The sequence below is a fragment of the Oncorhynchus kisutch genome, unplaced genomic scaffold, assembly GCF_002021735.2.
Source record: "Oncorhynchus kisutch isolate 150728-3 unplaced genomic scaffold, Okis_V2 scaffold780, whole genome shotgun sequence".
In the NCBI taxonomy this organism is placed as follows: domain Eukaryota; kingdom Metazoa; phylum Chordata; class Actinopteri; order Salmoniformes; family Salmonidae; genus Oncorhynchus; species Oncorhynchus kisutch.
In genome coordinates this window covers 54,226-75,775 of record NW_022262725.1, presented here as the reverse complement: position 1 = coordinate 75,775, position 21,550 = coordinate 54,226, and the positions used below count along the sequence as shown (strand labels likewise).

General features: G+C 41.4%; 1 protein-coding gene across 3 annotated transcripts; it reads left to right on the top strand.

Moving 5' to 3' along the window:
• Nucleotides 1-5,453: 5,453 nt before the first annotated feature.
• Nucleotides 5,454-16,795, top strand: LOC116361920 (uncharacterized). 3 transcript variants are annotated; one of them, XM_031816319.1, is made up of 21 exons: nucleotides 5,454-5,698; nucleotides 5,797-5,855; nucleotides 5,946-6,026; nucleotides 6,126-6,250; nucleotides 6,849-6,989; nucleotides 7,283-7,381; nucleotides 7,486-7,647; nucleotides 7,787-7,886; nucleotides 8,065-8,285; nucleotides 8,917-9,073; nucleotides 9,259-9,482; nucleotides 9,770-9,890; nucleotides 10,211-10,407; nucleotides 10,522-10,636; nucleotides 10,847-11,016; nucleotides 11,112-11,209; nucleotides 11,377-11,507; nucleotides 11,838-12,027; nucleotides 16,252-16,393; nucleotides 16,503-16,599; nucleotides 16,677-16,795. In XM_031816319.1, the coding sequence occupies exons 1-21, from the start codon at nucleotides 5,676-5,678 to the stop codon at nucleotides 16,766-16,768; spliced, it is 2,745 nt and encodes a 914-aa protein (XP_031672179.1). In that variant the 5' UTR covers nucleotides 5,454-5,675; the 3' UTR covers nucleotides 16,769-16,795. The 3 variants fall into 3 exon arrangements, with proteins under 3 accessions (XP_031672179.1, XP_031672180.1, XP_031672178.1); XM_031816318.1 differs by having other exon boundaries at nucleotides 5,463-5,698; nucleotides 6,846-6,989; XM_031816320.1 differs by lacking the exons at nucleotides 7,486-7,647; nucleotides 7,787-7,886; nucleotides 8,065-8,285 and having other exon boundaries at nucleotides 5,457-5,698; nucleotides 6,846-6,989.
• Nucleotides 16,796-21,550: the final 4,755 nt, after the last annotated feature.

Sequence of the window (21,550 nt, the reverse complement as noted above, 5' to 3'; positions counted from 1 at the left end):
AACAGGCAGTGGCTTGGGTGGTTGTCCTTGATCTTTTTTGCCTTCCTGTGACATTGGGTGCTGTAGGTGTCCTGGAGGGAGGTAGTTTGCCCTCGGTAATGCGTTGGGCAGACCGCACCACCGTCTGGAGAGTTGTTGCGGGAGGCGTAGTTGCCGTACCAGGCGGTGATACAGCCCGACATGATGCTATCAACCCCCACCCGGGGGTGGCCCGGGTAAGCACCGTGCTGGGTTCAGAGCCTCAAGCTTAATGATGAGCTTGGAGGGTACTATGGTGTTGAATGTTGAGCTAGAGTCAATAAACAGCATTCTTACATTCAGTTGCAACTCCTTTAAAAGTTGTGGGACACCTTTCGTGCTACCGCAGAATTCTGTGGCACGTCATTTAATTCTCAGCCATTTTTTCTGTTACCGCTAGTTTGACCACCAGAGGGCACAATTGAGAAGAATTTGATAGAATTCCGTATTGGCATTACCAGAGAATTTTTAATTTTTTTGTAACAACATAGTATTTGGGATTGATTTTAAGAAATTTCCCTTTAATAATTTGATTAATATTATGGTCTTTCTATTCAGAGTTTCCGTTAGGATGGAATGGAAAATATGGCGCTGTACAACGTGACGGTCGGGAGTAGGCTACAGGATTGGATGATTCTAAATTGTTTGCCTTAGTTAGACAACTTTGATCCAATATTTCTGTAAATCAGTGATAAGTATTTCCAAAGTAAATTATCAGAACATTAACCATGTGTGTTCACTTCTTCTGTAGTTTCGACCCAGTGATTCGTCTGACAAACAAAGAACTTTGCGTCCTGCAGGCCCAGGCATGGATTATGGCTGGCAAGCCATTCAATAAAGTCATCTTCACAGACGAATCAACCGTGGCCCTTGTTTCTTTGACATCTGTTGGGAAAAATTACTGATTTACAGTTCATGAGGGTTGTTTAATCAAACATATGAAGTTTGAAAAAGATCTGACCTTTTTAACCCTTCGAAACAGCACCTATGACACCATTTTAAGGCACTTCCGGTTGGCACAGGAAGCTAAACGTGAACACATATCCTCATTGGGGTAGGCTCTTACGGAATCATGAGTTTTAAGTCTTTATGTTTAGAATTGACTGATCTACACAGGGTTGAATGCAGTCATTTTCACATTTGCAGGTTATGTCCATCAAAATAACTTTTGGGTTAATTTAACCACTTCCGGCTTCCATCCTTGCTGTGTGTGTGTGTGTGTGTGTGTGTGTGTGTGTGTGAGAGCTATAAAATACAGCGCGCCCTCACGGAATCAACTACACCCCAAAATCGACATGTCTTCCGTTTTTCCCAGACCTCAAAAGTGGTTTCCTGCTAGGGGTTTTAAATGTTGTCTTGGACATAGAAATATAACACGATTAGATGTTCTATTAAAAAGGTGTACTTTTGAGAGCGAAAACCTGCAGAAGCAGGGACAAACGGTTAACGGGGAATAGGGGGAAGTACTTTAATTATTATTATTTGATTTGATCAGGGCAGGGCAGGGAAGCACTAACAAACTGCATTTAGTCCAATAAAAAGACACAACGTTATTAGGGTGATAAATAAAAGGGAGTTGCTCCACGCATGACACAAGAGAACCCTTGTGTTGGATTGCGCGGACTAGCTTTTCACCTGTCTACCGGAAGTTGATGCTGTTGCTATGCAACCTCTTGCTAGCTATCTAGCATAACAAATTACTGGTTAGACATTATACAACTTCAGGTGTGTTCTTAATTTCAATCAGGAGTTCCAGAATGCGCTCATGAATTCAGAGCGTTGTCAGATTGTCTGTTTGTAAATTCAGAGCAGAGTAGGCAGCCAGAGCGAATTTACGAAAGCACCCGAATGTCCATTGAGAACGCACAATGACTATACCATTTAGCTAAGCTCAGAATGACGGGAATAATCACGTCAAACATTGGGTAGTTAGTTAGATAGCCTATAGTTATTATACTGTCAAGTTTGATCTATAAGTAGCCAACTAACATTAGGTATCTAGCTAACAACATACCGGTACATACTGCTGTACTGATACGCTATGTGGTTCGTAAGACCAGTGTAGCTAACAAATTGTCAGCCAATATAACGTGTAAGTGAACTTATTTAAAAAGTAATTACTTTATTACATTGCTCAACATTTTCTTAATATTTGTCATAATTAGTTAAAGCAATGAATTTATATCCACTCTCGTTGTACTTCGACTGCATATTTTCCGCCATTTTCAACAAATCTGGAAACGATGTGAAGCCACGCCCATTTCCTGAAGAATTGCATTATTGGCCCTAAAGTACGGAAACAGTGTCCTCTTCGTGTATTTCTCATATTTTGGCGAATTTAGTACGACATCCTGGAACATTTGGCATACTAAATATATCCATAGTATATTTTTATTTCTATTTTATTTCACCTTCATTTAACCAGTTAGGCTAGTTGAGAACAAGCTCTCATTTACAACTGCAACCTGGCCAAGATAAAGCAAAGCAGTTCGACACATACAACAACAGAGTTACAGATGGAATAAACAAACATACAGTCAATAATACAGTAGAAAAAGTCTATATACAGTGTGTGCAAATAAGGAAAGGATAAGGGTGGTAAGGCAATAAATAGGCCATGGTGGCGAAGTAATTACAACATAGCAATTAAACACTGGAATGGTAGATGTGCAGAAGATGAATGTGCAAGTAGAGATACTGGGGTGCAAAGGAGCAAAATAAATAAATAAATACAGCAAGGGGATGAGGTAGTTGGATGGGCTATTTACAGATGGGCTATGTACAGGTGCAGTGATCTGTGAGCTGCTCTGACAGCTGGTGCTTAAAGCTTAGTGAGGGAGATCTGAGTCTCCAGCTTCAGTGATTTTTGCAGTTTGTTCCAGTCATTGGCAGCAGAGAACTGGAAGTAAAGGCGGCCAAAGGAAAAATTGGCTTTGGGGGTGAACAGTGAGATTCTCCTGTTGGAGCGTGTGCTATGGGTGGGTGCTGCTATGGTGACCAGTGAGCTGAGATAAGACGGGGCTTTACCTAGCAGAGACTTGTAGATGACCTGGAGCCAGTGAGTTTGGCGACGAGTATGAAGCGAGGGCCAGCCAACGAGAGCATATAGGTTGCAGTGGTGGGTAGTAAATGGGGCTTTTAGATCGGAGATGCTTAATGTAAGTTTGGAAGGAGAGTTTACAGTCTAACCTGACACCTAGGTATTTGTAGTCCACATATTATAAGTCAGAACCGTCCAGAGTAGTGATGCTGAACGGGCGGACAGGTGCAGGCAGTGATCGGTTGAAGAGCATGCATTTAGTTTTACTTGCATTTAAGAGCAGTTGGAGGCCACAGAAGGAGAGTTGTATGGCATTGAAGCTCATCTGGAGGTTAGTTAACACAGTGTCCAAAGAAGGGCCAGAGGTATACAGGTATACTATGATATATTTATACAGGTATACTATGACCAATAAGCATACTAAATACTCAATTCATGTCACAAACAGTACAGTTAGTGCGAGTATTCGAACACAGCTAAGGCCAAATCAGGAAGTGCAGTCACCTTTTAATCCTGAATGACAATTGTCTTGCCTCATAGAGATAGATACATCTTCTTAGGGCTGATCGATGTGACAACAGCCAGTGAAAGTGCAGGGCGCCAAATTCAAAAGAACAGAAATCTCATAATTAAAATTCCTCAGACATACAAGTATTTCACACCATTTTAAAGATACACTTCTTGTTAATCCCACCACAGTGCCCGATTTCAAATAGGCTTTACGGCGAAAGCAACACAAACAATTATGTTAGGTCAGAGCCAAGTCACAGAAAAACACAGTCATTTTTCCAGCCAAAGAGAGGAGTCACAAAAATCTGAAATAGAGATAAAATGAATCACTAACCTTTGATGATCTTCATCAGATGACACTCATAGGACTTCATGTTACACAATACATGTAGGTTTTGTTCGATAAAGTTATCAAATGTATATCAAAAGAATCTCAGTATACGTTGGAGCGTTATGTTCAGTAGTTCCAAAAACATCCGGTGATTTTGCAGAGAGCCACATCAATTTACAGAAATACTCATAATAAATGTTGATGAAAATAAAATTGTTATGCACAGAATTAAAGATATATTTCTGCTTAATGCAACCGCTGTGTCAGATTACAAAAAACCTTTACGGAAAAAGCAAACCATGCAATAATCTGAGTACGGCGCTCAGAGCCCAAACAAGCCAAAAAGATATCCGCCATATTGTGCAGTCAACAGAAGTCAGAAAAAAAATTATAAATATTCACTTACCTTTGATGATCTTCATCAGGATGCACTCCCAGGAATCCCAGTTCCACAATAAATGTTTGTTTTGTTCGATAATGTCCATCATTTCTGTCCAAATAGCTACTTTTCTTAGCGAGTTTTGTAAACAAATCCAATCTCACGAAGCGTGTTCACTAGGAGCAGACGAAATGTCAAAAAGTTCCGTTACAGTCCGTAGAAACATGTCAAACGATGTATAGAATCAATCTTTAGGATGTTGTTCAAATAAATCTTCAATAATGTTCCAACTGGAGAATTCCTTTGTCTGTAGAATTGCGATGGAACAGAGCTCGCCCTCATGTGAACGAGCATCACGAGCTCAAGGCATTCTGCCAGACCTTTGACTCATTCCCCTCTCATTCGCCCTCACTTCACAGTAGAAGCATCAAACAGGTTCTAAAGACTGTTGGCATCTAGTGGAAGCCTGTTGACATCTAGGAAGTGCAACATGACCAATATCCCACTGGGTCTTCAATAGGGAATGGGTTGAAAAACGACCAACCTCAGATTTCCCACTTCCTGGTAGGATTTTTTCTCAGGTTTTTGCCTGCCATATGTGTTCTGTTATACTCACTCTTCAGAGTGTGTTCTATCCACATATACTAATGATATGCATATCTTAGCTTCTGGGACTGAGTAGCAGGCAGTTTACTCTGGGCACCTCTGGACAAGAAGATAATAAGAAGCCATAAGAAGATAAAAGACTCATCTATGTATCTGTGCCAATATAGTGTCTGTGACAGCATGGGCAGCGCCATTGAGGCTATCTTCATATTAAAGTAGTAACATTTCTTCTTCACAATTGTCTGAGCCCTTCTGATGACCCGATTGGACATGACTTCAACAGGGTCACCAGTAGGGCTCAGCCAATGAAGTTGGTAGTCCCACCCAGTTGACTACATTCAAATTGTGAAAGTGCATGCAAATACAGCATTTTGGCCATTAGAGGCCAATATCTTTCTCTCTGTCTGGGCTACAATTGTAGACGGTTGGGTAATTATGCTTTTCATCTGTGAAAGGCTGTTGTGCTGCTAATGAGGGAGTTCTATTAACCTGAGCCGAGCGGTGAGGGCGGAGCACCCTTCTAAAATTGAACAGTAGCCTTACATTTAGGTTTTTGTCCTAACACTACACAGCTGATTCAGATTAACAAAGCTGGATGATTATTTGAATCAGCTTTGTAGGGCTCGGGGAATAAAAAGAGAATGTGCAGCCCTTTGGGCTTCAGGTGACTGAGTGTGGGAAGCCTTTGTCATAGGGTAAAAGTTGCATACCCCTGGGCTGTAGGCTGCACACTTTGGGTCAAATATCAGGTTCTGTAGCTGTGTATTTTATCAGAATAAATCTGTTCTACAATGATTATTTTCCTTAGCTCAGGGTAAGTAGTAGCAGGCCTATGAGAGTCTTGTGCGAAGCAAACATTTGAGTTGTGTTCTTCCTCCTTTTAATCATAATAATTTGTCAAATGCCTTACAGGTTGTTTTGCCTATTGATGGCAGCTGTGGGCATACAAGCACAACAGACACCTTCTATAAGTATGCATTTTGTACCTTGCAAATTTAAGCACTAAGCGTTTGACAAGATTAAAAAAAAAAAAAAAAATTAACTAACCTTTCCTATTCCAGATGACCTCAACGCTGAATGCCTTGGTAACGTTATTCGTTTGAGTGTCGCTCCTCTTTTTGAAGATGTTGACGCTGTCTTCAGTGAGTTTGCCTCTTATGATTCTCTTTCTCTCCTTTCATAATTCATGGCTTGATATTGCTTGTCAACTATTGTGTTCACACCATCTCCATCCCTTCCAGATGACACACAAATCATAAACCTGACGCCTGGCCTTGCTACTCAGTGTGGATTCAGCTTTAAATTTGACCCCATGGGGAATGCCATGTTTTTTGCTTCTCTTCAAAACTGCTTTTCCCAAAACATGGTAACCTTAAGAACTGTAGTGTTTGCTTGTACTTCAAATGGAAAGTTTGCCTTTCAGTGTCACTGCATTTGCAACTCATTCTGTAGCAATTTTATTTACCTTTGACATGGAGTCATGCTGAGACAGGCTCTTTTACAGATGAGCCCTGTCTACACAAAGATACAAGTCAATATTTGCATTACTAGATGGAAAAATGAAATAACTGAACCCATTCTTCAGTAAAAAGGTCCTCAATAAGCCTGAGTTGCCGAAGTCCGGTTCCAGAAACATTGACGCAGTTTTAATTAACTCTGTGGATATCAAAAGGATCTCCATTGTTAGCCACCCTTTGGTCTGGTATCTCTTACCTCTAAGTTAACGATGACGTAAGGTACAGCAGAAGTTTATGGAGGGCTTTCAGAGGGCCAGCCAACTTTCTGATACAGACTGCAGTGATGTGAACTATTGAGCTCTACTCCTGTAGTGTGGCTTCAATACAGTGGCAGCTGCATTCATATAGCCCATTTTGCCACAGTCTATAACTTGCATGAATGTCACCAGATGTTTTTTTTTTGCTATATAATGAAGGCTTTTTTCCCTTCCCCCTTCATTTTAGGATGATAAGATGTTCAGCTTGGTCATGCAGTTCAGGCTGCCAGGAAACCACATGACTGAAGACCCTGTTTATAGAGTTGGCAAAACCTGTAGCTACACCCCCTGGACCTCCCGAGAGATTCTGTGCGACCGCAACTACATGGAGGCAAGTGAGCAGAGCATGCCCCAATGGACATGTTTATAGTCCCGCTTGTTGTACTGCCTGTATAAATGATCTGTCTAGAGCTACAACTGTCCCGTGTTTCATTTCTTCTGCGACACAACGTAGAGGTCTTGACTCTCTCAATTCCACTCGCGTCTTCAAAATGCACATAGGAGAACTTTAGCCTATTCTCAATGCATTTAAGGAGGCGAGTGGACAGATTGAGAACTGGCCCTTGATTTCCTATTGTATGGGAGGGAGAAAATACATAGGGAATAATGGCCTTTCTTCTCTAGGTGTCTGTCAGAAGGACTCTACCAGACATCCAAACCATCCCCAAACAGCCCACTGGGGGCCCGAAAGCAAGGAGCGGCAACTTCCGGAGGGGAGCTGAGGTTTATATGTTTCTGTAATTTCACTACAAAATGACAGGATGGCGCTAAACAATGTGCGTTTGTTGACAATTTTGTTTAATTCATGTTTCCATTTCCTGAGACAGGCTGTTGCTTCAGGATACAAAATGACAGCAGTCGTCTTTAGTCCTAGCAAGAATGTCATGAATGTGGATGAGGTCCAAAGAAAGGGCTATGCAATAGCCAACACTCCCACACGGCTGGTGTTAAGAAGCCCTCATAATGCAGAGGAGACATACCTCCAGAATGTAAGCTGACCTCCATGAACTGGGTCATGTTCAGTAGAGCAAACATTTGGAAACGGTGGCCCTACCTGAACTCTGCAACATATTGTTAATACGGTGTGTCCTACTGAACACTGCCCTGGTGTGGTTGCCCCCTGAACAGGTAGCTGGGGTTCCGATGCGGGTGCTCTCAACCTCAACCTTCTTTGAGCAGAAGTGGCTGGTTACTCGAGTAGATGCCACGGCTGTTTGTCCAACACCAGGTTGAGTGTGAAATAATTTAAGAGCCTATAAGCCCAGTTCTTAATTGGCTCCAGACAAGACATTCATGTAGTGTTCAGTTGGGAAAATGTTTTGGTGAACTTTTTCCAAATAATGGCACAGTTTTCAGTTGCAAAATGTTCTGTTTTGATGTGCACTTGGCTTCTTGTGTCACTGCAGAGGCAGTGGCCTTTACTCCAGAAGTGATCACCTGGTACATGCCCAAGCACATAGACCCACTTTTCTCCTCTGATGCCTTCACCATGTTGGAGGTGTACATGGGAATTGACGCTAAGAGGCTGGACACTGAGGAAATGGCTGCCAGAAACTACTCGGTTTTAGTCACAGAGGCTCATATTATTGTTGAAATTCCGGTGGGGGCGGTTGGCGGCTACTTCAAGGTCAGCATTGGAAGAGTAAAATGTTCCTGTCTTATTTGTAGAGCCCTTTATACTATAGCAGTTGTCAGTGCTTTGCAGTAACCCTTTACCATCTCTCATGGGTAAACTCCTAGAAACGTTGTCTTGTGTAAAACGTTTCTTATTGAGCAATTGTTTGCTTAACCAGGCTAATATACAATGGTTTGCAAAATTGTGAGAATTTTGCATAAAATTACACTTAAACATACTCTACCTCTTGTCTTTGCAGTTTGTCCTTTAGCCGCTTGAAATTTCAGACCAAATATCCACACTAAAGTATTGTTTACCTGACTTTTTAGGGAGGCGGTAGCTTTGCCACTGTCAACTGAATGCAAGCAACACTCGGCTGCTGTTTACATATTGCGCAAGTGTTTACTTTGCGTGTCAGTTGCTTTGTAAATGCACACCGCCAGAAATGCAAGTTGACAACCATACACCTACCAGCTTTCTAAATACCAATACTTTCCTTTGGATATTGTGTCTTAAATTACGAGCGGCAAAGACAAGTGGTAGAATAATTGTAGTTAACATTCTGGCTTATAAGGAACATTTACCTGTTTTTGCACTCAAATTGTGTATTACAGCCTGACTGCATCACTCGTCTCCCTTACAGAGCCATATTCAGGATGACCAGTACTTTGTCACTTACACCATTGAGCCCATGCTTGAGTTGCTGTGGATCGAGGACGTCGCACACGAGAACACCAGCTATAAAGTCCTCTTCCCTATCACAACACCTCCGATGGCCAGACCTCCACAAGTTCGCAACTGTGAGTCTGGTTTAGTTAAATAGTGCCTATGGTAATTTGGGATGCCTGGGTTGTTCGTTAGGCACAAAACAGAAAATGTACTGAAACAGGGAGGCAATACCTGGACTTACCCAATAACAAATGTCAATTTTCAACTTCCATTGTACCGCATTTCAAAATGGTTTCCTTTGTTTGCCAATGAACAGACACGCCCTTAGACACAGTTCCTGAGCAGGCAGTGTTTGTGCTTGAGTTGGGGACCTTCAACCTTGATGTGGAGCTGCTGAACATCACCTTTCCCACCATGGTGCTAACTGTTGCAGAGTGCAACGCCAGGGGCTTCAATGTTCAAGAGCAGAGATCCCCGGACAACACCTTGAAGACCTTCAGGATGGAGGTGCCCTTCTCAGACCCGGTGGTCTTTAAGGAGGTGTGTTTCTGTTAAATGCAAAGCCACACGCAGTGATTTGTTCATGCCCTAATAAGTGGGCCACCAACAAAATATAAATAATGGCACAAATGTACTTTGTATCCCTCATTTACTCAAGTGTTTCCATTATTTTGGCAGTTGTATGCATTTGATTTAGAGGAATGAGGGCAACATTACTATAAGTATATAGTTTGTTTTAATAGTCCCCATATGTACTTAGTTGTCACTTGATGTTGAATAGAGTTCTGTTGCAACAATGCTGACCAATGCTTTTAACTTCACTACAGAGAAGGGCGGAACAAGGTGTCACAACCTTCACTCTTCAGCTGATCTACGGCCTGGTCATCTTTCCAGAGTACGCTCCTTTCTCTCACTCTGCCGTTGTGGACGCTGTACTGCTGGACATTGGTATGCCTCTGGACTACGCCAAACTACTGTTGAATGGTTTCCTCTCGTTAATGATTGCCCTGAAGGGAAATTGGCAGTGAAAGACCAACTAGCCATACTGTAGGGTTTTCCTATGCGGTCTTTCTACAAAGAAAATGTTAAGCTTTAGAGTATTTGGACCCAGTTTCCCTGTTCCTGATTTGCCAGGATTGTGTTTATTCAGTCCCACCGTAGCAAAACATTTTGCAATCTAAACAAGGGTTTCTTCTTGGACCAGTTCAAGTAGTACCTTCCTGTTTTTTGTGCTTAAATAATGAACACAACCCTGTTTGTCCTTGCAGTGCCACCCTCAGTCACTGGCAACTGTGATCAGGAGAACTTCCACATCACTGTGGACTACAGGAACCAAGAGCCCTTTTTTGTGGTCTTGGTTGGCAAGCGGCTGCTTAATCATGAGTTTGCTCAACAGTATTTAACAGAGGGCGACACAGACTTCACCATCACGTTGCCCTTCTCTTCGCCGGACGCAGTGTTTGAGGTACGACGCTCTCCCAAAACATGTTAACCTAAATTGCTGCAGCTAGCCTTGCATTCCTTACCCTGTATACATGCATACAATATTGGACTAATGAACTCTCCCATTGGTTCCCAGTCGGTTCACTCGTCCTCTGTCAGGAGCAGACTGGATGTGGCTCTGTTGAATCCTTACAACAACATGACCATCAAATACTTTTCCCTGGCTTGCAGCTTCCTCAAAACGCTGACTGGTTGGTTCTCAAACAATTACTTACGATAAATTGTCGTTTAACATGGTTACCAAACCTGGGTTCCTTGCAAATACCGTGAGTCTAAATGGTAGTGCCAGATGGACATGGTTTGCATTTTTGGTGCTATTCCATTGGTTCAAGCTCAATAAGTGTAACAACTACAGAACCCAGGTCTGATGGCTACCTGTCTTTTGCTCTCCCACCTCCAAGAGTGTTTCTCTAACGGAACGATGACTGCGCTGGCAGTGAAGGTGGAGTCTGCTCCCGGTCTGAACCCCGGTCAGCTGACCCTGAGCGACCCCGCCTGTGGTCCCACCTACAGTGACGATCGCTTCGCCTACTTCCACTTCACTGTGAACTCCTGTGGCACCACCAGGAAGGTAAAATGACTATTACCCTGAGGTGATGGGTACTGTGTATTTATGGACCGTTTGCTTCTGCAGGCTGTAATAAGCAATTCCCCTCTACTACATAGTTTATCAACAATGTCATGCTGTATGAGAACGAAATCTCCTTGCCAGATGAACTTGAGGTGAAGCTGAATGCCACAACGTCTTCAGAGGAGGAATATCAGTAAGTGCATTACGCATCACAATTGTAGCTATTAGCTTTCATAAGGTTTATTTTTCTTCATACATTGCTCAATACTTTGTATACAGGGAAAATGTGCCTCTACTACCAGTGTCCACTCCACTGCTTGACGTTTCCCCTATTGAAGTTGCTCACATCCCTCTTTTTAGGTTAAAGGTTTCCTGCTACTATGTGGCCAACATCACTCGCACATTGGCCTTTCTGACCAGGCCGCGTGACAACGAGCCTTTTGCAGAGACTGGGACGGGTCGACTAATGGTCAGAATGAGACTCGCTCAGGGTAAGCGTGCACAAATTCAGAATTTCAACTTGACCCCTAGCCTCTAAAAGAATCTTGGAAGGTCTCCTTTACAAAACCATTCCCAAAAATGTAAGCCTTGTGATATATTACTCTTGCGTTCTGAGATCTACAGGTGTGGCTATGTAGTAACGGTGAGGAGCTGATTTGGGAATTTGTCAGAAGCCTCTAGTGGGGGGTGGGTAGTGTTGGCTATAAATGGCTTGTGTTCATTGGGGCACAACAGGATATGATAAACAAGCATTTCTTAATGGACAAGTTCAGATGGTGCCCACTGAACACAACCCCCGGTTGTCTTGTTCTGTGTTCCAGACGCCTCGTATAACACGTTCCACCAGGAGGAGGACTATCCAGTGGTGAGGTACCTTAGACAGCCTCTGCACTTTGAGGTGGAGCTGACCACGTCCTCTGATCCCAAGGTAGCGCTGGTGCTTGACCACTGCTGGGCCACCCTCAACGAGGACCGCGACTCCCGACCCCGGTGGAATCTCATCATTAATGGGTAACATGTTGTTTTTGGGCCTAAACAAGTTTTATTCCACAGGTGTGGTTCCTGAGTAATTAGCAACCTATCATGCTTGGCAGGCCATTTACTTTGGCTACCGTGGCTATGCCCCCATCCATAGGTCGAGTGGTCACAATGCTTAAAAACGATGTGAGCCATGTGTGGTCTGTCAGATCTCCACCCAATTTCACATGCTTGTTATCACTGAGTGGTCCCTGCAGCATATCATTGGAACGGAACGTATGCTGCATCAAACGACTCTAAACCGCGTTGTCTGAAAAGCATCTAAACAATGTTTTGTGGCATTGAGAAAAAGTTCTTCACAACTTTATTCCAGCTTTGCTTGTAAAATATATCAATGTTAACGTTATCATCTAGTCTAAATAACAGGTTGACTTGTTTTACAGTATGATGCGGTACAAGGGAGCCATGTAAATCTAGTATAGAAAGTATGGCAGCCATGTTTGTCAAGCAAGAACTCCTAGAATGCTGTTCACTGCGCCCGTTGCCTGAGATCTAAACTTAGTTTGGCCACTTCAGCATGTGATAATGTTTGTACTTGTTACGGCGTACACATGACAAGTAGTTTAAAGGTAACTATACAAAACGCCAATTGTTGTCACTTAGCACGAAAGCGAAACAGAGTTGCAAGATATAGCACAATCCATTATTGGGGGTTAAGTCCTTGGAAGGTATTGTGAAGAGGATGATGCAGGAAATATGACTAAGATCTGGGAATTTATCAACAATAAATGGTGAGGCAGACAGTTTTTCTAAGCTATATACCCCTGGAAAGGGGGGTCTGATCTGGCAACCCTGAGGTACCATAGTTTACACTCTGATGCCGTGTTCAAATCAACTGACGACTTCAGTGCATTCAAGACAATGGGGGTACTCCAGTTGAGATCACCACAAGTCTGACAGACGCTTACGTGATAACCCGACTGCATTGTATGGTGTTAGCTCATATTCAGTACCACCTTCAAGTGTTTTACACATGTGTCCATTACAATCTAGGCAAGAATCAGAAAGCATGAATAAAACGCTAAGTACATTATACCTATGGTACGATGCAGTAGAAACGACAACACGTGACACAGAAAATAAGGCACTTTAATAGGAATACACGCATGTCCACAGTTATTTGTAAGGAAGGCAATAAATGTTCAAGGACTGTATACTTGATCTGGGGAAGTGCTTGGGCTTTCTTTTGAAGGAAAGTTTGTCTGGCTCATTAAATTCTCAAATATAAATGGTCTGCAACAGTGAAATGGGCTACTTTTGTGAATGAATGAGGCAAAATTAGAAGTTGAAACGGCCTCTAGAAAATTAGCAGGTAGTGTGCCTTGGTCTGAGGTCAGCGCGGGTTAAATGTCCACATGTTGGAACGGTGAGTGCATTCTGACATCACGCGCATAAAATCAACTCCCACTGGGGCGACTGTTGAAGATATTTGGAACTTGTGTGTGTGAAAAGGTTAATGTTGGCATTACCTACACCTTTTTACTCAATGTTATCCTTTTGGTTTGCTACAGTTCAGTGTTGTGCCAAGCTGATGGTCATTCGAATGGAAATCAAGAGCGGCTGGCAAGCTTGGCTTGCCTTTCCGATTTGGTTTCATACAACTGCTTTTAACACTGACTGAATAGTTGTTGGTTTTGGGTTGAATTCAGGCACAAGTGACCTCTTGTGTTTAAAACAGTTATTGCACTAAACCTAAAGGATGGTTCAGATGCCTGTGCAGCATGGATGTTTGAAACTGAATAGGATCAGTTGACAGGATCCCCAGAAGTTGATGCCGCTTTCAATGGAATTTCCTGTCCTAGAGGAATGCGCTAATTGGAAGTTGCTAAACATGAACAAATACCACAGTCAAGTGTAGCAGCATCTTGCTAACCTTATTTAGCTAGCTAATGATCATATTTAAAAAAAATGTTACTACATTTTTCTTATTTGGGTGAGCACTTTGCCACAGACGGACATGCTGGCCTAATTTTTATCTCAAGAATTTAAATTGGGTTACTATAGAAAGATGACTTATTTTTCCTACCTTGTAATGGGCTACAATGACTTTGCCCATGATTATGCACGCTGCAAATGACACTTTATTTTGCGGGTGCCTTTTCAGTATCTGGCTGCATGTTACACCAAGCAGTGTAGTGAAGCAACTTTATTTGTCAAAACCGTTCATTTGGGGGATCGGGTTTGCTTTGAAATCATGCAATTTTACCATTTTTATGAATTGGTATCAACCTAAATTTGGCCATGTGGACACGGCGTAACTGTTTATTAAATCAGCAATGTCATAGCAGTTTAAAAAAAACAGGCTGAAATTATTATTTTTTTACCTTTATTTTACTAGGCAAGTCAGTTAAGAACAAATTCTTATTTTCAATGACGGCCTAGGAACAGTGGGTTAACTGCCTGTTCAAGGGCAGAACGACAGATTTTGTACCTTGTCAGCTCGGGGATTTGAACTTGCAACTTTCAGTTACTAGTCCAAAGCTCTAACCACTAGGCTACACTGCCGCCCCAGTCACATGGAGGACTTCAAATGTTTTGTATATCATAGGAAAAGACAACATTCACATGGCTGTGCACAAAATGGGTTGTTCAGATTTGTCACTTCAGCTGCAACTATATCGTTGTGCAAAATCCTTACTATCGTCTGTCAGCTCAAGTGATTTGTACTGGTGTGGGTGTTTCTCTTAATGTAACGTCTTCAGATTTCACAAATTCCTTTTTGCTAAGATCTGGCAGTTAAACCGTAAAAGATAAACCTCCCAAAGATGCAAATTAAAAAAGTAGGCCTAAACTGTCAATGCGTAGGTTACTTTGTATAGTAGAGCTGCGCCCTTCACAGAAGTCCTCCATGTGACTCCGATGCCGTGGGTGTGGAATTTATTTTGTGACCAATTTTTCTCCAACAGCGGAAGAATTGCTCTGTCGCATTGCATGAAATTCTTGTTTAAAATGAAGTACTTGTGTTGCAAAATATGATTGCCTTGTTGATGATACCGACTGTCTATTCGGCAACTTTGGTTAAACCACGATCAATATTCTGGTCAGACTACAGGCGACCTTTCTGGATCATTTAGAATTTTAAGAACCATTTAGAGGGACATCTCACCTCATGTCAAACATGTATATTCTATTCCATTGACATCTGTCATTTTAACAAGCCATTGCAGTAGACCAAAATAAATATTGTTGACGGAAAGCCCAATTTCTGTTCTTTAAAATAAAAACATAGGATTTGGGGTGCCGAGGAAGCGGTTTTAAAGTTACCGTCTCCCGACTTAAACTCTAGACGGTAGAAATCTATTAAATTGATAGTCAACTTATTAACTTTACATCGTATCCTCCTTGCAGCTGCAAAAACCCCAGCCTTATGATTCAGTACTATACAAGTTGGTTTAATTGAATTACTAGCTAACTAAATAACACAGGCTAAACACACAGGTGACACAATGACAGCTTGTTACAAGGTTTCTCTTCACACCCCCACCGTTCCGTAAGGGACGCTTATCATTGATACATTTTTGAACACAAGAACTGGCACCAGCTTGGAGTACAGGCATGAATGTATTTGTGGAAAGGTAGGTGGTTGGTCTTCTCTCTGATTGGCTACATGAGGTCAATGTTGTTGGTTGTCCGTGGCTCCAATGACTAGTCTTGAACAGAACTACAGGATGGATTTTCCTTTCACACGTTCTGGAAGATAGGCTAATCAACCCTGTCGCTGATTCCTCAGTGGGTGAGTAGGATGGTTTGGATGTGGTAGCAGAAGGGTCTTGAAGTTAATTTTCTAGGTTAGGAAAGTTCCAAACGTCTAGCTTGCGCCTCACGGTTTTCTGGTCTAATGTTACTTTCTGTTACCATTCCTTTTATGCACTCAGAGATTAGCTATAGAAAATGAATGTCATATTGGTTTTTATTTTGTGATTTTTACTAGAAACGTGCTTACTCTACAGGTAGGACGTCTCTAGCCTTTACATTGTATATGAAATATGTTTTTTCAAGACAAAGGTGATTGTTGCGTAAAGCCTGTTAGCAAAAACATTCCTTTAGTTCATACTGGAGGGGGAGAACCCACTTCTGCTGTAAATTGATCTGATCCTCACAGGACATGACACCACCACAAGACTTCGTACACAAGGCGGTTGGGGTTTGCAGCGTTTTCTTGTTCATAACTTAGTCCCTCTCTCTCTACACTGGCAGCTGTGAGAACCCCGAGGATCCATACCGTGTGGTCTTCCACCCGGTAGAAGTTGACGCCAGGGTCCACTTCCCCTCTCACGTCAAACGCTTTGAGGTCTATATGTTTTCCTTCGCCGAGGATGCGGTTGAGCAGAGTGGCCAGGTAACAAAGTTCACCCAACAATCTTTATTCTTTAATTTTGTGTGAGTGGCATTCATCCCTTAAATTTTTTTTTTTAAATAACTGACACCATCAAATCTTTGATTCCTAGGTCTTTGTCCATTGTGATGTGGTCATCTGTGATGCCAGTAGTCCCACTGGCGGCCCCTGTAGTGGACAATGTGTGAATCAGGACAACCTGAAAAGAGGTAGGTCTTGTTTTATGCTTTTCAGACCCTGGCAGACCATAACTGAACTAATAGGTTCGCTCTCTCTCTCTCAACAGGTCAACGACATGTCAAAGACCTCTTTGAGGAGCGTCATGTATATGTTTCTTCTGGATACATTACACCCAAAGAATGTATTGTTCTAACATGACAAATAAAGTGTTCTATATAAAACAATCCTAACCGTTGGAGCTACCTTAACACCATGTCGTAGGCTTGTCATCTGACATGTATCAATCAACCCTTTTGTAAGCATGGAACTCAACCATCCACCGGAGGGAGATAAGTGTTGAACACTGTTGCAGTGTTGGTAATTTTCAACTGAAATTACAACTTTCCTTGATACCTCTCACTAGCTTGGTTTCCATCCAATATGGACATTTCTTCTTCAATGATATGCATGTCAATCTCTCATGGCTCAAATGGGAAGAGCATGACTTCATCGCTACTTGTTTGTGTAAGAAGTGTTGACAAGCTGAATGTACCGAGCTGTCTGTTTTAAACTCGCGCACAGCTCGGACACCCATTCATTCCCCACAAGACATCTCTTCACAATCTCCAAGTCCGATCTACGAAGGTAGAGCCATGAATACGTTGCAATCTATTCCGCATCAGGATAAGATTTCAACACACACCGTACGGAACAGCGGGGACTGAAGACACTCCTTAAAGTTGCGAGCTTGCACCGTGGGACGGTTTCATTGCTCCAGACCACCACAAGGGGAGTTTGCGCAATCATTATGCATTTGGGTCCCAAAGACAAATTTTGACACGAGCCACACTTGCCTTGTGGCGCTCAGCGAAGATTGCTGACAAAACAGATGGAAGTTGTCTTAACGAGTCAAGCAAATGTACAATTTGAGAGGAATGTGATAATGTAGAGACGTGGCTATATAATATATATATAAAAAAAAAATATTTGTTAAATTACGAAAATCTCTTTAGCTTGTGTTAGGAGAATAAATTTGTAATTTGTCTTTCAGGGACTATTGAGAACCAACAAACCAGGATGTTGTCTTGTGAAACAGTGGCTGTAAAGCATCTAGCTGGTTAAAGCATTGACTGCACAAATGTAAGCTTGCCTTGCAATGCAGCTAAAGTAACATGGCTAGCTATTTACTTGCTTGAGTCGGATTAAAAATAACTGTTGCCGCTCTGGGTATGGACCCTAAAACGTAGTTCTGAACTAATATTCATACCAATCAATGAACCTCAAGTCTGAATGGCATTAATGAAGCCTAGAGTAGAATATACCTTTTGTGCCAAGGATGCAAGACCTATATACACATGTATTTGAGTTAATACCACGTATGAGATTCCCATCTTGTAGCCTGTACATTGAATATATTCACCGATCATGTACTCTTCCTTGGCAAATAAAAGTGTGGTTCTGGTATGACAGACACTTTCAGTCATATCAAACGATGCGGTGTCTGCATGTATGTATTACAATTGTACACTTCAAAAGTGTTTACTGCTCCTGGGATATCAATGTTTACACATTGTAACTATACAATAGACTAAACATGATTGATTTGTAATTCATATATACAGGAAAAAAACGTATGCATATCTAACTCCATTAATCTGAGGACACAGGATAGTATTTCAACCAGTGGAGAATGTGAAACACTTTACTGAAAGAAGTGCATTTTATAATATTATACGAGTTCAATCTTGGGCGGGCAGGTGGGTAGAGCGTTGGACTAGTAACCAGAAGGTCGTAAGATCAAATCCCTGAGCCGAGAAGGTAAAAATCTGCCCCTGAACAAGGCAGTTCCTAGGCCGTCATTCTTATCTGACATGCCTAGTTAAAGGGTAACTACACCCCAAAATCGATATGTCTTAATTGGTTTCCTGCTATATTGGCACAGATACATAGATGAGTCTTATCTTCTTATGGCTTCTTATCTTGTCCAGAGGTGCCCAGAGTAAAATGCCTGCTACTCAGTCCCAGAAGCTAAGATATGCATATATTAGTATATTTTGATAGAAAACCCTCTGAAGGTTCTAACACCGTTTGAATGATGTCTGTGAGTATAACAGAACACATATTGCAGGCAAAAACCTGAGAAAAAAATCCAACCAGGAAGTGGGAAATCTGAGGGTTTCGTTTTTCAACTCATTCCCTATTGAAGACAGTGGGATATTGGTCATGTTGCACTTCCTAGATGTCAACAGGCTTTAGAACCTTGTTTGATGCTTCTACTGTGAGGTGAGGGCGAATGAGAGGGGAATGAGTCAGAGGTCTGGCAGAATGCCTTGAGCTCGTTCACATGAGAGCGAGCTCTGTTCCATCGCAATTCTACAGACAAAGGAATTCTCCGGTTGGAGCATTATTTAAGATTTATTTTAACAACATCCTAAAGATTGATTCTATACATTGTTTGACATGTTTCTACGGACTGTAATCGAACTTTTTGACATTTCGTCTGCTCCTAATGAACACGCTTCGTGAGATTGGATTTGTTTACAAAACTTCAACTTGCATTTCTTTGGGAGACCGCACAGCCCTCTGTGCTCGCCAGAGGTAGCCTGACTGCCATTAGGTACCGAGATGAGATCCTCAGACCCCTTGTGAGACCATATGCTGGTGTGGTTGGCCCTGGGTTCCTCCTAATGCAAGACAATGCTAGACCTCATGTGGCTGGAGTGTGTCAGCAGTTCCTGCAAGAGGAAGGCATTGATCCTATGGACTGGCCCGCACATTCCCCAGACCTGAATCCAATTGAGCACATCTGGGACATCATGTCTCACTCAATCCACCACAGACTGTCCAGGAGTTGGCGGATGCTTTAGTCCAGGAGGAGATCCCTCAGGAGACCATCCGCCATCTCATCAGGAGCATGCCCAGGCGTTGTAGAGGTCATGGTTTTCCACTTTAATTTTGAGTGTGATTCCAAATCCAGACCTCCATGGGTTGATACATTTGATTTCCATTGATCATTTTTGTGTGATTATGTTGTCAGCACATTCAACTGTGTAAAGAAAAAAGTATTTAATAAGAACATTTCATTCATTCAGATCTAGGCTGTGTTATTTTAGTGTTCCCTTTTTTTTGAGCAGTGTATATTAGAAAGATTGAAAATGTATAGGGTGAAGTTGGCAATGATTATGTAGAGATATTATTATTATAGAGATAATTGCAGAGTTTTATAAAATATATAAAAGTTTTTAGCACCTATATTATTGGAAGTTTATCAATATATGGAGGATAATAATAATGTTTCAGAATCTATGGTGACAGGGCTGATAATGATTTTATATAAAAATAAGGGGAGCAAATTGAAACTGGAGAATTATAGGCCAATTAGTTTATTAAATTCAGATTATAAGGTTTTAACTAAGATACTGGCAAATAGAATGAAGCAAGTTTTAAATGATATTATAGCACCTACACAGAATTATAGTGTGCCTGGTAGAGATATTGCTGATCTAATTGTATGATAAATAAAATGGTTAAGCATAGATTTAAATAAAGCTTTTGATAGGGTGGAACATGATTTTATGTTTAGGGTAATGGATAAATATGGTTTTGGTAATACAATAATAGGATGGATAAAATTATATAAGGCGGCAAAAAGTAGGGAAATGTGTAATGGGGTTTTTACTGATTATTTTATTCTTGAGAGATCTGTGAGACAGGGGTGCCCTTTATCAGCTTTATTATTTGTTTTATCGGTAGAACCTTTAGCAGCATTTCTGAAAAAAAGATCTTATAAATTGTGTACAGACTCCACAAGGAGGTTTTAGTTTGATTCATCAAGACGCAGATGATACCACTATAACAGTTAGAGATGAGGGAAGTGTAAAAAGGGTGATGGCGTGTTTTAAAGTATATGGACAAGCATCAGGTGCAAAGGTTAACATGGAGAAGTCAGTAGTAATGAGTAAGATTAATGAGGGGAAATGTACTTTTAAGGTGGTAAAAGATTATTAAGATGTTAGGAGTGAAGGAAATGGAAGCTAGGGATTTGACATGGAGTGGTGTAATAAAGTTAGGAAGGTGGTAAATATGTAGAGGCGGGTAGTCTTTGAAATTAAAAGGGAAAGTAATTGTAATAAATTCATTGATGTCAATTTTGATTTATGTAATGAACGTTTCGGATATGCCAGAATGGGTTTTATCTGAAATGAATAAGATTTTAGTATTTTTTTTATGGGATGGGAAGGGGGTGAAAAATCGCTTGAAGTTGGTAGATTTAAGTGTAAGGAAAACAGCAATTAGAGTAAAAATGGAAATGTTAGGTAATATACTTTTGTTTTATAGAGAAGTGTTTGAGGATTGGGGGCAGTTTTTACCAAATATTTATTATGAATGTACCATTTTAGAAAATATTTTAAATCAGCCTATATTTTTAAATCCTAAGTGTAATATGTTTTGTAAATATTTTATGAGGCCTGGGATGAGGCAGATATTAATTCCCGGGTTCCTTCCATTTCAGGCAATATATGATAATGTGTGAGTAGATGAGATAGTGGGGCAAAAATTATTTAGTCAGCCACCAATTGTGCAAATTCTCCCACTTAAGATGAGGCCTGTAATTTTCATCATAGGTACACTTTCAACTATGACCGACAAAATGAGAAAAAAAATCCAGATAATCACATTGTAGGATTTTTAATGAATTTATTTGCAAATTATGGTGGAAAATAATTATTTGGTCACCTACAAACAAGCAAGATTTCTGGCTCTCACAGACCTGTAACTTCTTTAAGAGGCTCCTCTGTCCTCCACTCGTTACCTGTATTAATGGCACCTGTTTGAACTTGTTATCAGTATAAAAGACACCTGTCCACAACCTCAAACAGTCACACTCCAAACTCCACTATGGCCAAGACCAAAGAGCTGTCAAAGGACACCAGACCTAGTGAATGACCTGCAGAAAGCTGGGACCAAAGTAACAAAGCCTACCATCAGTAACACACTACG

Excerpts from the sequence above, each read along its gene's own strand:
- LOC116361920 (XM_031816318.1), top strand. The coding sequence starts at position 5,676 with ATGATTATTTTCCTTAGCTCAGG. Across the intron at positions 6,990-7,282 it reads GCGACCGCAACTACATGGAG|GTGTCTGTCAGAAGGACTCT; the intron begins GCAAGTGAGCAG and ends TTTCTTCTCTAG. Across the intron at positions 9,074-9,258 it reads ACCTCCACAAGTTCGCAACT|ACACGCCCTTAGACACAGTT; the intron begins GTGAGTCTGGTT and ends GCCAATGAACAG.